Raw genomic sequence first — 16,188 nt, forward strand, 5'->3', positions numbered from 1 at the left:
AAATGGTTGACAGGTGCCAATGTACTACACTGTATTTTGACCTTGGGGTAGAACTGTAGATTGACTTTTTCTGTACACCTATTATGTTTATTTAGCATAGAGGACAAACACAGAACAAAGAGACAGAAAAGCAGCTTTTGTAGTTAGCCACAATGTTTATTCGGTTACGGACTGCGTCTCAATTGTACAATCACACGCTTCAAGTAACAGCTATAACCGTTGCTGTGTATTACCAAAGACTATAGATATTGAGAGACTTTGGTATTACAACTAGTGCGTTGTTGTTCTTGTGGACAAACACTAACAGAAAAAGAAAAAAAAATACATTGACAACAGCATTTTGTTTCCAGCTGACACACAAGGTGTACACTTACACCAATTACAAGCAGTCAAAAAGTTAACACCTCAATATGATTTTGTTATACCATAATTTAAAATAAATTCTGCTTAGCCTTTGACAACAAATTTAGCCACTGTAAAAGGTTTTATTCCCATATATATATATATATATATATATATATATGTGTGTGTGTGTAAAAGTGCTTTTTCTGGTAGACAACCAGTGCACTTGTGTTTGACTTTCAGCTCAAAGCCACACAAAGTCAGTGTTAGTCAATGAACCTCAATGCGTTGACAGGTTTGTAAATGAGCTGATTTTTGAACCGTTTTGTTGTACATTGTTCACACAATGATATTTCGTAAATTTTGTAAAGCTCCGATTTTACGTGTTGGTCTTGGTGAAATTATCAATAGCGTGACAGAACGGAATGCTAGCTGACTTCAGAACGGAATAAAATAGACTCAAATTGCACATCGTCTTGCTCGCAAGTGCTTTTTTCTTGAAAATACAATAGTACGCACACAGACACAAACTTTTACAAAGGGTGATGATCTCTGTAAAGGCAACAGGAATAAACGATTTCTCCTCTGCAGCTAAAACCAATAAAATAAGGAGAGTTACAATCTAAAGGCCTGAGACTGGAGATATCTAATGGTTACAGGCAGTAAGGTTTATGAGGTCAGGAGACAGATAGGCAGTGAGGTTTGAAATTTGTTACACTGGCTACATTTTGGAGAAAATTGCGTTTCACAGGGTCAGCTCCTTCTGAACGCCCCACAGGGTCTCAGCGCTCTTCACCAGCTGTTTCTGCTCGTCTGGCTTGAGGGTCATGTGGACAACATCTGTCAAGCCGGTGTTACCCAGGATGCAAGGCACGCTGAGGAAGACCTCGTCGTTCACACCATGCATTCCCTGTAAATACACAACAAATGTCAAATAATGGTGCTCTGTAGGTATTTTATAGCTTTGTTCCAAGCTTAGCACCTAGCCAACATTTTTAGATAGGCTGTTCCAAACAAAATGATTGTGCATTTATAGATGCCACATTTTGACCTAATATTAAGCAGCATGGCATGTACCTTTCAAAGATAATTAAATCACAGAATGCAATACAACAAACTCTGAGAAGCATTTTGTCCAAAATGGTAGACAGTCGATTAAAATTAACATTAAAAACTCATTGAAAACTCAACCTGCAATAGTTTCCAACAGAGTTTGAGGTTAGCATGTTGCTAAGCTAATGACCAGTGTTGGGGAAAGTCATTGAAAGTTACCAAACGCTCCCCTGTGTATCTGTATAAGCTCATGGTGAAGAGCTTCAAAGATGTAGCCAATCATAGACATATCTGTTGAGTGCATGAACCCACTGGCCAATCAAAGGTGTTTAAGAACCCGCTCAACAGCGTCCAAAATGCTAGGGGGAAATGCTGGTATCGTAACATTTTTAGAATTTCAGTACTGGTACTGAAGTCGGTACTTTTGACGACCCTAGTTACTTGTAATGCATTACCCCCAACATCTTACCCCTATCCTGGTTATGACGTAGGAACAGTAAATTTAAGTATATTCAGTCACAATGCAAGGAATATAAAACAGTTCCATGTACTCACAAATGCAAACAAATGTACTTCACATGTTGAGCTATTTGTGGCACTTGTGGGATTTGCTGTCCATGAAGAATTGTTCAGATCCATACATAAGATTGTTAGCTTAGCAACATGCTAATGTAAAATGTTAGCAAAATTGGATGCTATATTGTCATTAGACAGCGGTTTATTATTATATATGTACGTCCTTCTGTTCTGTCTCTCCATACTAGAAAAAATATGGTTCGCAATATTTAGTTAATGAAGATGGCTGGTCACCCAGAACCAAACATGAGAATCTCACCTTGACCAAAGTAGAAACTGGATGACACTTGTGTAGGTTCTTCAAGATGCTCTCACACAGGTCAGCTACAGACATACCAATAGCCCAGGAAGTGTAACCCTTCAGCTTAATAACCTCATATGCACTGCCAAAGCAAACCAGATTTATGTTAAACACACATAAACAACCACGAGTCCAGACTAAACACATTTATGCAAGGACTTGATTTATAGGCTTTCTAATGGCAACATATAGTATACATTTATTACAGATCATATACAAACAAACAGAGATGACTCTAAACACTCGGCCTCTCTTTCTAAAGGCAGCAACACTATTGATAATTATTCAGTGTAATATAATACTTGTGGTGTTATACTGACAACTGTTAAGGCAGGAACACACCAAGTCGACGCCGACGAACTAGTGGCGACGAAAGCAGACTGCGGGGTTGGCTCACATTGGCAGCGTCTGGGTCCAAAGTTGACCTGACACACCAAACCGACGATCGACAGCCAACGGCCAAGTAGCACATCCCTCTGCGCCTGTGCAAGATGAAATGCCTTTCCGTACCAGCAGGCGGCAGTAGCTGAACAGCCAATCAGAATGATCAGATGGCCCAACGGACCAATGAGCTCCGACGCCGATTCGACATGTTGAATGGGCCGGAAAAAAGCCAACGAGGACCAACTTCAGCCGATGGTGCAGAACACACTGGGAAAACGTAGTCGGCCAACGAACAAAAACTGCCCGACGGCCGACCGTCGGCTTGGTGTGTTCCTGCCTTAAAGCCTGTGTCCTTCTGGGATGATTATTAGCACAAGTACTAAACCACTGTATGGATGTCTATTTGGCTCACCTGTCAACCACCATCTTGTGGACGCTCTTCCAGTCCTCCTTGTCTTTATCTGTACCCATGTCAGGGTTCAGACTCTGAAGGGACACGCCAGCCACATTCACTCCGCTCCACACAGGAACTAAAAGAGAAAGCGGGTGTTTAGTTTTTCTGATGAAGAGGAGTTGTATTCATTGTGCTCTTTACTGTCCTCACCGCTGGAGTCTCCATGTTCTCCGACAACCCAACCGTGGCAGCTAGATGGGTGAATGCCCAACTTTTCTCCCATCAGGTAACGGAAACGAGCAGAGTCCAGGTTTGTGCCACTGCCGATCACACGGTTCCTGGGCAAACCGCTCAGCTTCCAGGCTACGTAGGTCAAGATGTCAACTGAAGAGAAAAGAACACTGGTTTACGTTTTCCGAGGCTACACGCCATCAAACTACAATCATTGAAAGCAAAGGATTCAATGCCGGTCCTGGTCTCAATCGACAGTCATTGTGAAATTACATACCTGGGTTTGAGACCACCAGAAGGATGCAGTTGGGGCTGTACTTAATGATGTTGGGGATGATGAACTTGAAGATGTTGACGTTCCTCTGGACAAGGTTCAGGCGGCTCTCACCCTCCTGCTGACGGGCTCCAGCAGTCACAACCACCAATTTGGAGTTTGCCGTCACACTGTAGTCTGTAAATCACATGAAATGATCAATTTTGGAATGATCTCACGCTTTGAGAGAAACGCACTGGATTTCTCTCAAACATTCTCTCAAGGCCTGTCCAGACCAAGCTTAAAGGGTTAGTTCACCCAAAAATGAAAATTCTGTCATTAATTACTCACCCTCCATAGACAGCTATACAACTGACACTTTGATGTTTCAAAAAGTTCATAAAGAGATCACAAAACTAATTTATATGAATTGAGTGGTTTAGTCCAAATTTTCTGAAGAGACTCAATCACTTTATATGATGAAAAGATTTAAGTTAGGCTTTTATTCACATATAAACATTGATCAGCGAACATAAACAAAAGCTTAACTGAACCTGCTTGGTGCACAAGAACAAACCTCTTGCAGAAGCTCAATCGTGCTGCGTAACACAAGAATGAACCTCAATGGTTCTTGCAGAAGCTCAAACGTGCTTCGTAACGCATGAGAACAAACTTCATTGGTTCTTGTGGAAGCTCAAACGTGCTTCGTAACACACAAGAACGAACCTCATTGGTTCTTGAGGAAGCTCAATCGTGCTGCTTAACACATGAGAATGAACCTCAATGGTTCTTGCAGAAGCTCAAACGTACTTCGTAACACATGAGAACGAACCTCATTGGTTCTTGAGGAAGCTCAAATGTGCTGCGTAACACAAGAATGAACCTCATTGGTTCTTGAGGAAGCTCAAACGTGCTGCGTAACACGAGAATGAACCTCATTGGTTCTTGTGGAAGCTCAAATGTGCTGCGTAACACAAGAATGAAAGTGAACCTCTGCGTAACATGAGAATGAACCTCATTGGTAAGCTCAAATGTGCTGCGTAACACAAGAATGAACCTCATTGGTTCTTGAGGAAGCTCTTGAGGAAGCTCAAACGTGCTGCGTAACGCGAGAATGAACCTCATTGGTTCTTGTGGAAGCTCAAATGTGCTGCGTAACACAAGAATGAACCTCATTGGTTCTTGAGGAAGCTCAAACGTGCTGCGTAACACGAGAATGAACCTCATTGGTTCTTGAGGAAGCTCAAACGTGCTGCGTAACATGAGAATGAACCTCATTGGTTCTTGCAGAAGCTTGAACGTGCTGCGTAACACGAGAATGAACCTCATTGGTTCTTGTGGAAGCTCAAACGTGCTGCGTAACACAAGAATGAACCTCATTGGTTCTTGAGGAAGCTCAAACGTGCTGCGTAACACAAGAATGAACCTCATTGGTTCTTGTGGAAGCTCAAATGTGCTGCGTAACACAAGAATGAACCTCATTGGTTCTTGAAGAAGCTCAAACGTGCTGCGTAACACGAGAATGAACCTCATTGGTTCTTGCAGAAGCTTGAACATGCTGCGTAACACATGAGAATGAACCTCATTGGTTCTTGCAGAAGCTTGAACGTGCTGCGTAACACACGAGAATGAACCTCATCGTTTCTTGTATGTTAAGCAAACATGCTTGAGCTTCCGTTTACCACAACTGATGTGTTCGCTGATGAATGTTCATATATGAATAAAAGCCTAAATTCAATCTGTTCATCATATAAAGCGATCGAGTCTCTTCAGAAAATCTGGACTAAACCGCTCAATTCATATGGATTAGTTTTACGATCTTTTTATGATCTTTTTGAAGCGTTAAAAGTGGTAGTTGCGTAGCTTTCTATGAAGGGACAGAAAGCTCTCAGATTTCATTAAAAAGATCTTCATTTGTGTTCTGAAGATGAACAAAAGTGTTACAGGTTTGGAACGACATGAGGGAGAGTAAATGATGATAGAATTTTCATTTTTGTGTGAACTAACCCTTTAGTAGATGGTAGAAAGCACTGGCACCAATGGTCTCTTGTTACAATCAAATTATGCTTATGATGCAGAGACGAAAAATGAAATTTTGTCCATCCATAATGAGTTAACACATTTTTTTCTTTCTTCATTTGGAAATTACTGAACAATACGATTTGCATGCCAGGACCAGAGACCAGCATTTTTTTGCTCTTTTTTCCCCCCAGAATCCAGAGTGCTTCTTTTCTTGCTCTTTCGTCTGCATTTGTTTACTTTGTTTTTACTTTGTTCTTGGTGTGAATAGGCATTTATAGTAGATTGGCTTCAAAATCATTTCTCGTGTTAATAAACTTTTTTCTGTTAAGGTTGTTACACACCAAGCTGACAGTCAGCCAATGCAGAGTGAGCCAAAGTTGGTGAGAATCTGTCAGTCTTATTTTTTCTGTGTGTTTCACACTGTCTGCATTAGCAGGACTGCCTGGTGGAGGCCTTTCGGATGATTGAGCATGTTGAATTGGTGGCGGATATTGTCGGTGAGAGAGATCACTCAGGGGTGCGTTTCCCAAAAGCAACTATGGTCACAAGTTCTGTCATTACCAACAGAGTTCAGCAGAAATTGCAAACAGAGTTGGCTTATGATACTTTTGGAAAACGCACTCCCGATTTAACTTAGCGAGCTAGTTTACAAAAAAACCTCCAAGTGATGAAAGCAAGCAAACTATGAAGTCAAGAGGGCACACAAAGAAGACTCTTATCATGTTCCATCTTTGGTTCATTTCCCTTGTTGAATGATGAATACAGTCTACTGCCACCTGCTGGTATGGAGAGTTTTTCTCTCACAAAGGCACAGAAAGTATGTGCTATTTGCCCATTGCCTATAGTATGGAAGCTTGTTTCCACCACAGAATAAAAGTTTTTTAAAGATAATTACAACTTTTTATCTCACAATTCTGACTTTTTTTCTCAGAATTGCAAGATATAAACTTGAAATTCTGACTTTTTGATTCGCAATTCTGACCTTTTCTTTGCTATTGCGGGATTATGTTTTGCAATTCTGACTTCTTTTCTCTGAATTGTGAGATATAAACTCGCAACTGTGAGTTGTGAAGTCCAATTCTGAGGAAAAAAAGACTTTTTTCCTCAAAATTGCGAGTTTATATCTCACAATTCTGACTTTATAACTCACAATTGTGACTTTATATCGCAATTCTGACTTCATAACTCGCAATTGCGACTTTATATCATGTAGTTCTGAAAAAATAAGTCAGAATTGCAAGATGTAAACTTGCAATTGTGAGGAAAAAGTAAGACGAGAGACATGTAAAATGTGCAGTGTTGAGGGTTTCTAAGAATGTGGTTGAGAACCCCAGCTATAGATTAAAGCAGAATGGGAAGTTATTAATCACTTTTGTTAATTAATAAAAATCATCTTTGCTTTTTGAAGCATTTTAACTGAAATAAGCTGCAGCCCCTTGAATGCTGCTTTGAATTGTAATATTTTACTTCTATTTTTACATAAATAGTATAATAATTTTGAATCTAGGTCACCTCAATGGTACGTTATCAGCACCAATCGCACCGTCTGCTCCTTATCATCAATCATAAATTCTGTTACTTTTTCCCCCCTCACATTTTGATTATGAAATCTGACCTTTATCCGCCACTATCTTGTGTGTCTTGAGAAAGAGGCTTCCATGCTGCAGGTCCATAGCCTCTCCTTTCAGCTTATCTTCCATCACGTCCACCAGGGCGAGTTCATCAGTCAGATCCTGCACAAACACATGCACTGAGATAAACAATCCTAGACTCTTTTAATGACTGCTTAGACATTGGTAAATGTTGAGTTTAGGGATTCATTGTTTTATTTAAGGTCATGAGTCTGAACCTGTTTGATTTAGGTACCACTACATTTTCTAATATTTAAAGATTGTTGCTACTGTAGGTTCAACAACTGCATTTTACACCAATGGAAAAATGAAGAAAGCTGAAGAGTGCAGACTCTTAAAGTCTGCTAAGTCTCCAGATACAGGGATCATGTTTAATCTTGGCGGAGGTTCAAGGCCCTCCTTTCTCATTCAGAAATCGCTTTACATTCAAAGGTCAGGAAAGCTTTCAAAGCCAGTGTTATTTACTTGAGCCATAACAGCAATTCAGGAGAAAAAACATGAGTTCATTCCTGATGGTTTCAAGGAAGATATGGGAATCAGTGTGACATTTTCATTCCATAGTTTTTGTTTGTTTGTTTCCCCCCCTTTTGTTCCCCCCACATGCAATAGGGAACAGAAAGAGTGGGCACAACATGGCATTTGATTTATTTTGGACCTTCACAAACAGTCCAAATTTGTTAAAATTGCTGGCACATAGTTATTGTTTAACTCAAGATTTTGATATAAATGATATGAGTTTAAAATATTCATATCAGTGAAATAGTCTTTTTCCATTCTCAACACTTTTCTTTACAAGAACAGCAAAGAGATGACAGGAAATGATGAGGGAACCATATTGGGAAATGTTGTGAGGTCAGATTCAAACCCTCAGTTTATTTTAAAATGAATTTAGACATTTAGATAATTTAAAAAGGTACAATTTCACTATTTTTTTTTAAATAAATTGTTAATTTCTTTACTGTATTTTTAAATAAATTTGTCATTTAGATCATTTAAGAAAGTAAAATTTTACTAAATTTATTTTAAAATAAATATTTATTTTAAATAAATGAAGAAACTGAGTCATTTCGATAATTTAAAAAGGTCCAAATTTTCTCTGTTTATTTTCAAACAAATTAGTCATTTAGACAAGTCCAATTTTACAAAATTCATTTTCAAATAAAATTATTAATTTCTTCATTTATTTTAAAATAAATTTGTCATTTAGATCATTTAAAAAGGTCGAATTTTACTAAATTTATTTTAAATAAATTATTGATTTCTACACTTATTTTAAATAAAATTGTCATTTACATAATTTGAAAAGGTCAATTTTTACTACATTTACTTTAAACTAAATTATTAATTTCTTCATTTATTTTAATATAAATTTGTCATTTAGATCATTTAAAAAAGTTAAATTTTACTAACATTTATTTTAAAATAAATAATTAATTTCTTCATTTAGTTAAAATAAATTAGTTATTTAGATTTAAAAAGGTCCAATTTTTCTCTGTTTATTTTCAAACAAATTAGTCATTTAGATCATTTAAAAAGGTCCATTTTTACTACATTTACTTTAAACTAAATTATTAATTTCTTCATTTATTTTAAAATAAATTCGTTTTTTTATATAATTTAAAAAGGTCCAGTTTTACTAAATTTATTTTAAAATAAATTTGTCATTTAGATCATTAAAAAAGTCCTTGTTTACTAAATGTATTTCTCCATAATTTTAAAACAAATTATTTTAAAATAAATTACTTTAAATTTTATTAAACCTTTTAAATGGCCAACCATGAATGTTGTCCATTATGTAATAGTAATGTGTTCTTCATCTCGTGGTGAGTGTTTATCCAGTGCAGTGACCTCACTGACCTTGAGAAGGATGCTGATGGCGGCGGCCATTCCAACCATTCCCACACCGACCACAGTCACCTTGTTCGTGGGCCCGGCGGGTTCCTCCTTACTCACGTGAGCAATGAGTTTCTCCTTTGTAGAGGCCATCTTTAGCTACAGGGGACAGAATCTCATGAGTCACTCTGTCTTTTAAATGCATCATTCATTAGCTTTTAGGATCAATGCTCTATGGGAAACTATGGGTAATGTGAACCTGAATTGCTTCTAATAAACGGTGCCATTTTGAAACAACTGCACTGACTGAAGGCAGTGCTTCTCAAACCTGTCCTGGGGTCTCTTTCATTGACACATTCAAAATGTGAAAGGGAGGGAGATCCCCGAGACAGGTCTGAGAAGCCATTTTATCTTCCTGTCAAGTGTAGTGATGGAAAATGTGTATAAAAGAGCAAAGTGTTATTTTCATCCCCCCACAACCAGCCTCTGCAGTGTTGTGTGCACAGAGGCACGTAGAAGAAGGGATCTGCAGCATTAATGCAAAGTGGATAAGTAAATCACCTTAGAGCCCCTTGCTCATGATATAAACACGTCATTCAACATATGCAGTCCAAACACAAGCTCTTCAGAGATTTATAATGTCTGTCTGTAGTCATTTATCCACAGATCATCACTAAACATCACTATAAAAACTAAACAATTTAATGAATTATGCCTGTCATTGAGAGGTTTTGTAAAACAAGCACTGATGAATGGAGTAAATTAGCATTTATTTATTTACAATAAAGAAGAACATTTTCAGAGTTACAGTTGGTATTATGTAAACAAAACATTTTATAAAGTGTTTTTAACCATATTTCATTACAATAATACTTAAAGAAATGTCATTTCCACAATGTGTCCAGATATTTTACTTCAGATTATTCCCAATGAAGATTCTCAGTAGAGTCTCACTTTAATACAGTACTTTAAAATCGTTTTCCCGGTAGAGGCCGGTGTGAAGTTGACGCAAAATAGGTGAATCATGTCGAGACCATAAATGGGGAAATTCTACACAAAATGAATGAAATATTGACTCATCTCGCGCACAAACTGAGCAAATTAGAACATTTTCAGAGTTGAAGTTGGTATTATGTAAAGAAAACGTCTTATAAAGCCTTTTTATCCATATTTCATTACTGTAATACACAAAGAAATGTCATTACCGTAATGTGTCCGGATGTTTTACTTCAAATTATTCCCAATGATGATTCTCAGTCTTTAAAATCGTTTTCCCGGTAGAGGTCGGTGTTTAGTTGACGCAAAAATAGGCGAATCATGTCGAGACCATAAATGGGGAAATTCTAACAAATGAATGAAATATTGACTCATCTCGCGCACAAACAAATTGAGCAAATTAGAACATTTTCAGAGTTAAAGTTGGTATTATGTAAAGAAAACGTCTTATAAAGCCTTTTTATCCATATTTCATTACCGTAATACACAAAGAAATGTCATTACCGTAATGTGTCCGGATGTTTTACTTCAAATTATTCCCAATGACGATTCTCAGTAGAGCCTCATCACTTTCATACAGTACTTTAAAATCGTTTTCCCGGTAGAAGCCGGTGTTAAGTTGACGCAAAATAGGCGAATCATGTCGAGACCATAAATGGGGAAATTCTACACAAAATTAATGAAATATTGACTCATCTCACGCACAAATTGAGCAAATTAGAACATTTTCAAAGTTACAGTTGTTATTATGTAAAGAAAACGTCTTATATAGCCATTTTAACCATATTTAATTACCGTAATACACTAAGAAATGTCATTACCGTAATGTGTTCGGATGTTTTACTTCAAATTATTCCCAATGACGATTCTCAGTAGAGTCTCATCACTTTACAGTACTTTAAAATCTTTTTTCTTAAATTCTACACAAACTGAATGAAATATTGACTCATCTTGCACACAAATTGAGCAAATTAGAACATTTTCAGAGTTACAGTTGGTATTATGTAAAGAAAACTTCTTATTAAGCCTTTTTAACCATATTTCATTACCGTAATACACAAAGAAATGTCATTACCGTAATGTGTCCGGATGTTTTACTTCAAATTATTCCCAATGACGATTCTCAGTAGAGTCTCATGACTTTCATACAGTACTTTAAAATCGTTTTCCCGGTAGAGGCCGGTGTGAAGTTGAAGCAAAATAGGCGAATCATGTCGAGACCATAAATGGGGAAATTCTACACAAACTGAATGAAATATTGACTGATTTTGTGCACAAATTGAGCAAATTAGAACATTTTCAAGGTTACAGTTGTTATTATGTAAAGAAAACGTTTTATAAAGCCTTTTTATCCATATTTCATTACCGTAATACACAAAGAAATGTCATTACCGTAATGTGTCCGGATGTTTTACTTCATATTATTCCCAATGACGATTCTCAGTAGAGTCTCATCACTTTACAGTACTTTAAAATCATTTTTCCCGGTAGAGGCCGGTGTGAAGTTGACGCAAAATAGGCGAATCATGTCGAGACCATAAATGGGGAAATTCTACACAAACTGAATGAAATATTGACTGATTTTGTGCACAAATTGAGCAAATTAGAACATTTTCAGAGTTACAGTTGTTATTATGTAAAGAAAACATCTTATATAGCCATTTTAACCATATTTAATTACCGTAATACACAAAGAAATGTCATTACCGTAATGTGTCCGGATGTTTTACTTCAAATTATTCCCAATGACGATTCTCAGTAGAGTCTCATCACTTTCATACAGTACTTTAAAATCTTTTTTCCCGGTAGAGGCCGGTGTTAAGTTGACGCAAAATAGGCGAATCATGTCGAGACCACGAATGGGGAAATTCTACACAAACTGAATGAAATATTGAGCAAATTAGAACATTTCCAGAGTTAAAGTTGGTATTATGTAAAGAAAACGTCTTATAAAGCCTTTTTATCCATATTTCATTACCGTAATACACAAAGAAATGTAATTACAGTAATGTGTCCGGATGTTTTACTTCAAATTATTCCCAATGATGATTCTCAGTCTTTAAAATCGTTTTCCCGGTAGAGGTCGGTGTTAAGTTGACGCAAAATAGGCGAATCATGTCAAGACCATAAATGGGGAAATTCTACACAAACTGAATTAAATATTGACTGATTTTGTGCACAAATTGAGCAAATTAGAACATTTTCAGAGTTACAGTTGGTATTATGTAAAGAAAACATTTTATAAAGCCTTTTTATCCATATTTCATTACCGTAATACACAAAGAAATATCATTACCGTAATGTGCCCGGATGTTTTACTTCAAATTATTCCTAATGATGATTCCCAGCAAACATCAGTCTGAGGGAACATCTCCCTGACCACAATAGTCTTGGTAGGACGGCATAAATCGGTAAAAATATGTAACACAGAACATTTCCTAAAAATACATTCAGATACGTTTCATAACAGTTATTTTGTAGCTATTTTTCAACAAAGACGGTAGGGATGTTTTCAGCGGTCACTGAACGTCACTTTAATGTTTGCTGGGTTCTCAGTAGAGTCTCATCACTTTAATACAGTACTTTAAAATCTTTTTCCCGGTAGAGGCCGGTGTGAAGTTGACGCAAAATGGGCGAATCATATCGAGACCATAAATGGGGAAATTCTACACGAGTTGAATGAAATATTGACTCATCTCGCGCACAAATTGAGCAAATCGGGACTTTTATATAATAAAGCATCCGGGCGTCCCTAAATGCACCCTTAAAACCACAAGTACCAGAATCCTTTGCATTTAGGGAAGCAAGAAGTGCAGTGCATCTGATGTGTTCATGTTGAGGATTTCTTGAAGCACGTAGGCTCCAGTGACTGAATGAGAGACAGACCACCATCTATAACAGAATTCAGTCATATGCTCCACTATACATTAAAATGCTTGTAAATTTAACTGTATTAATACCTAATCATAAGCTTTATTTGAAAACAAGCCGCAACAGGTCGTATTTGAACTCACAAATAGTGAAAATGCAGGTTCATTTTAAACTGTTGCGTATGATGTGCATCGACGATTACGTAACATCAGCTAGACTGCAAGAGCAGACGTTGCGTTCAGCATCATATCTCTGCGCGCTACAGTAAATATACATCCTAATGATAAGAAGAATGCCATATATTGATTCAATATAATTTTAACTATATACATTATAGAGAAAATAACCAACACCAAATATTCTGCGCTTAAATACCTTTCTTTTATCTAAAGTGTTTTATATTACTAAATAGTGCCATTGTGTGTCTTACCTGTAGATGCTGTTATTTTACAGTGAAATGCAGAGTAGACTGGGCAGTGAAGTTATTCCGCACTGGTGCTGTGAGGAAGAGGCTGCGCGGCTTATAAAGCGCGGAACGCCCTCGCGCTACAGTCGCGTTATTTGCATATGAATCAGATGGGCGTGTTTTCGTGCCTCGTGGTGGAAGTCACGTCCATCTGGGGAAGCGTCATGGAAGCGGATGTGGCTCAGCGGTTCACGTGCGACGGTTTCATTACACTAGTATGCATTTCTTAACATACTACATGTTTGATTATGTCACAAAACATACTGATGTACTGTAATGTTCAGTGCAAGCCTACTCTTGTTATTTCATTATTTATTTGTAATAATAATACAAAAGGATAAAAGGTGCAATGCGTAATTTTTAGGAGGAACTTTTGACAGAAATGCAATATAATATTCATAACTATATTTTCAGTGGTGTATAAAGACCTTACATAATGAACTGTTATGTTTTTATAGCCTTAGATTGAGTCATTTCTATCTACACACCATGGCTGCGTCCGAAAACTGGAAAATGCTGCCTTCTGAGGACACATTTCAAGGTAGTAAGGCGTCAAGGCACGTCCGAATCCAATGTTAGCTTCACTTCCTGTCTCATGACATACCTTCCTCAGATTGATTTTTGAAGGAAGCATAGATGTATCCTTAGCTGCCTTTGATATCCCACAATCCTGTGCGTTCCATTCTGTGACAGTTGAGCTAGAAAAATAAAGATGGCGTCCGAAAGTTGCGTTTGCTGCTCATTTCGTGTATAAATGTTATGCATGCCAGACAAGTAGTTGGCGATGTCACTTTGTAAAGAAAGATTACGTGCTTGCGCATACATATTGTTATACAGAGCACTCGCACCATGCATATCCAATTTATTTTTATAGTTTACTGAAATTTGATATTGTTCTCGTTATTTCCCTAATAAATCAGAAGTCTCGCACATTCACAGAAATACCTTAATTCTGCATTGACAAATAAGGTGGATAGACTAAACATGTAATACGCATGAAATACGCATGTTTTCACAGATCTGCGTTTTTGCAGTTTACACAGAGATAACGGTATTGTTTTCAAAAACTTGCACTTTGAAACCCGTTTTCAAAACTTTACATTTTCAGGCCACCAAAACGCCGTTGTCGTGTAAACAAACGGCCAAAATACATAAAAAGTTTTCTGTATTTAGTTGAAAACGGTGTCGCGTAAACGGCCCCTAATATGACGACATATTTGTCCTGTGTTGGCCACCGTAGCTTCTCTATATTGCAATTCGCAACCTCACCACTAGATGCCACTAAAATTTACACACTTCACCTTTAATTGCATGGGTTTATTTTTACAAAATAATAATTAGTTTCCAGTTTACTTTAAAATGTTTTTGATTGTTGCTTCAAGTTTTTTTTTGCACATTATATTATACTGAAGCCATAAATCTAATTTGCGTAAATAAAATTGCTCTTGAATACAAATAATAGGCAGATTAAATATATCTTAAATCTTACATCTTTATTAAATACAGATCAAATAGATTGAATGGGTAAAATATGTAACGTTAATGAATGCTAAATAATAACAAAAAAATCTATTAAGTAAATTGTAATGGTTTTATTTTAATTAATTGTTTTCTTCTCATTTTGAAATTGTGAAAGGACTGTTGATGATTGGTAAGTCAAGTCACCTTTATTTATATAGTGCTTTACAATACAGATTGTTTCAAAGCAGCTTTACAAACAGGAAAATAACAATTCAGTGATGCAAACAGAGTTGAATTCTGCCGTAAAGCAGCTCTAAACAGACAACAGTCATCATTCAGTTGAAATCAGTTCAGTGTTGATTCAGTAAAGATCATCAATTATGAAATTAGTTCAATTCAGTTCTAAAGCAGCTCAGTAGAAAACAGGGATGTCATCATCCAGCTCAGCTCAGTTCTCATCCAATAGTATCAGTGCAGTCAAATCAATGATATTGTTGAAATATTAAGAATATTGAATATGATAAGTGTCCCCAACTAAGCAAGCCAGAGGCGACCGTGGCAAGGAACCCAAAATCCATCTGTGACAGAAATGGACAAAAAAAACCTTGGTAGAAACCCGACTCAATTCTTCTGATTCAGGCTGCAAGTCTTAAATCGCAAGATATACACAAACAAAGCACAACTTATACAATGAAAATACATCTGGCATAAGCATAACATATAATTAATACACACTGTACTTCAAGAATGATCTGCATCACTGTCAGAGGAACGCAGTGTGAATGTGCTGTGTCACGGTGAACTGGCATGTAGGTTTCAACAACAGAAACGGCCCAAGGAAAAGGATGTAAAGGAACAGTATTATCATCAGTGGACAGTCGTAGCAGTAGGCTACTGTAAAAATAGCAGACCGGAATAAAAAATTTTGTAGGCCTATTTATTTTATAGCCTACATTATTGGCTTACAGTTAACCATCAGTTTTAGACTAAATTTGTAGGCTATTACCAAAAACGTTGCCTAAATAGGTCAATAGGTTAGCTAAGCTGGTTAACCTATAAAAACAGACAGCAGGCTGATTAAGTGGTAAAAAGAATAGGCCCTTCTGTGCCGTTTTTAATGTGTTTTGTAATGAAACTGCGCCATCTTGTGGCAAGAAAAGCCTTTTTTATCCAGAATTTGTATGTAGTTTATTCATAAATGTCATGATGAGCACATATACAAAATGACCACATGTTCAGCTATGCCTAATATTAGTTATTTACCCTGCGGTCACCGTGATTTTGCCAAGTAAGACATGTTCCGATCAACAAAATTCCTTGATCCTGGAACAACGTGTTCTTTGGATTATAACACCTTTGTTGATCCTTGAACAA

The 16,188-nt window shown here is 36.9% G+C and overlaps 1 protein-coding gene across 1 annotated transcript; it reads right to left on the reverse strand.

The window, feature by feature from the left end:
- Window positions 1–135: 135 nt before the first annotated feature.
- ldha (lactate dehydrogenase A4) lies at window positions 136–13,469 on the reverse strand. Its single transcript, XM_048157663.1, has 8 exons — window positions 13,318–13,469; window positions 9,045–9,179; window positions 7,172–7,289; window positions 3,559–3,732; window positions 3,261–3,434; window positions 3,069–3,186; window positions 2,231–2,354; window positions 136–1,252 (listed from the first exon to the last, which is right to left on the reverse strand). Exons 2-8 carry the CDS (start codon window positions 9,171–9,173, stop codon window positions 1,088–1,090), a joined length of 1,002 nt encoding a protein of 333 aa, XP_048013620.1. The 5' UTR covers window positions 9,174–9,179; window positions 13,318–13,469; the 3' UTR covers window positions 136–1,087.
- Window positions 13,470–16,188: the final 2,719 nt, after the last annotated feature.

The sequence above is a fragment of the Megalobrama amblycephala genome, linkage group LG15 (genome assembly GCF_018812025.1).
Source record: "Megalobrama amblycephala isolate DHTTF-2021 linkage group LG15, ASM1881202v1, whole genome shotgun sequence".
Classification (NCBI taxonomy): Eukaryota; Metazoa; Chordata; class Actinopteri; order Cypriniformes; family Xenocyprididae; genus Megalobrama; species Megalobrama amblycephala.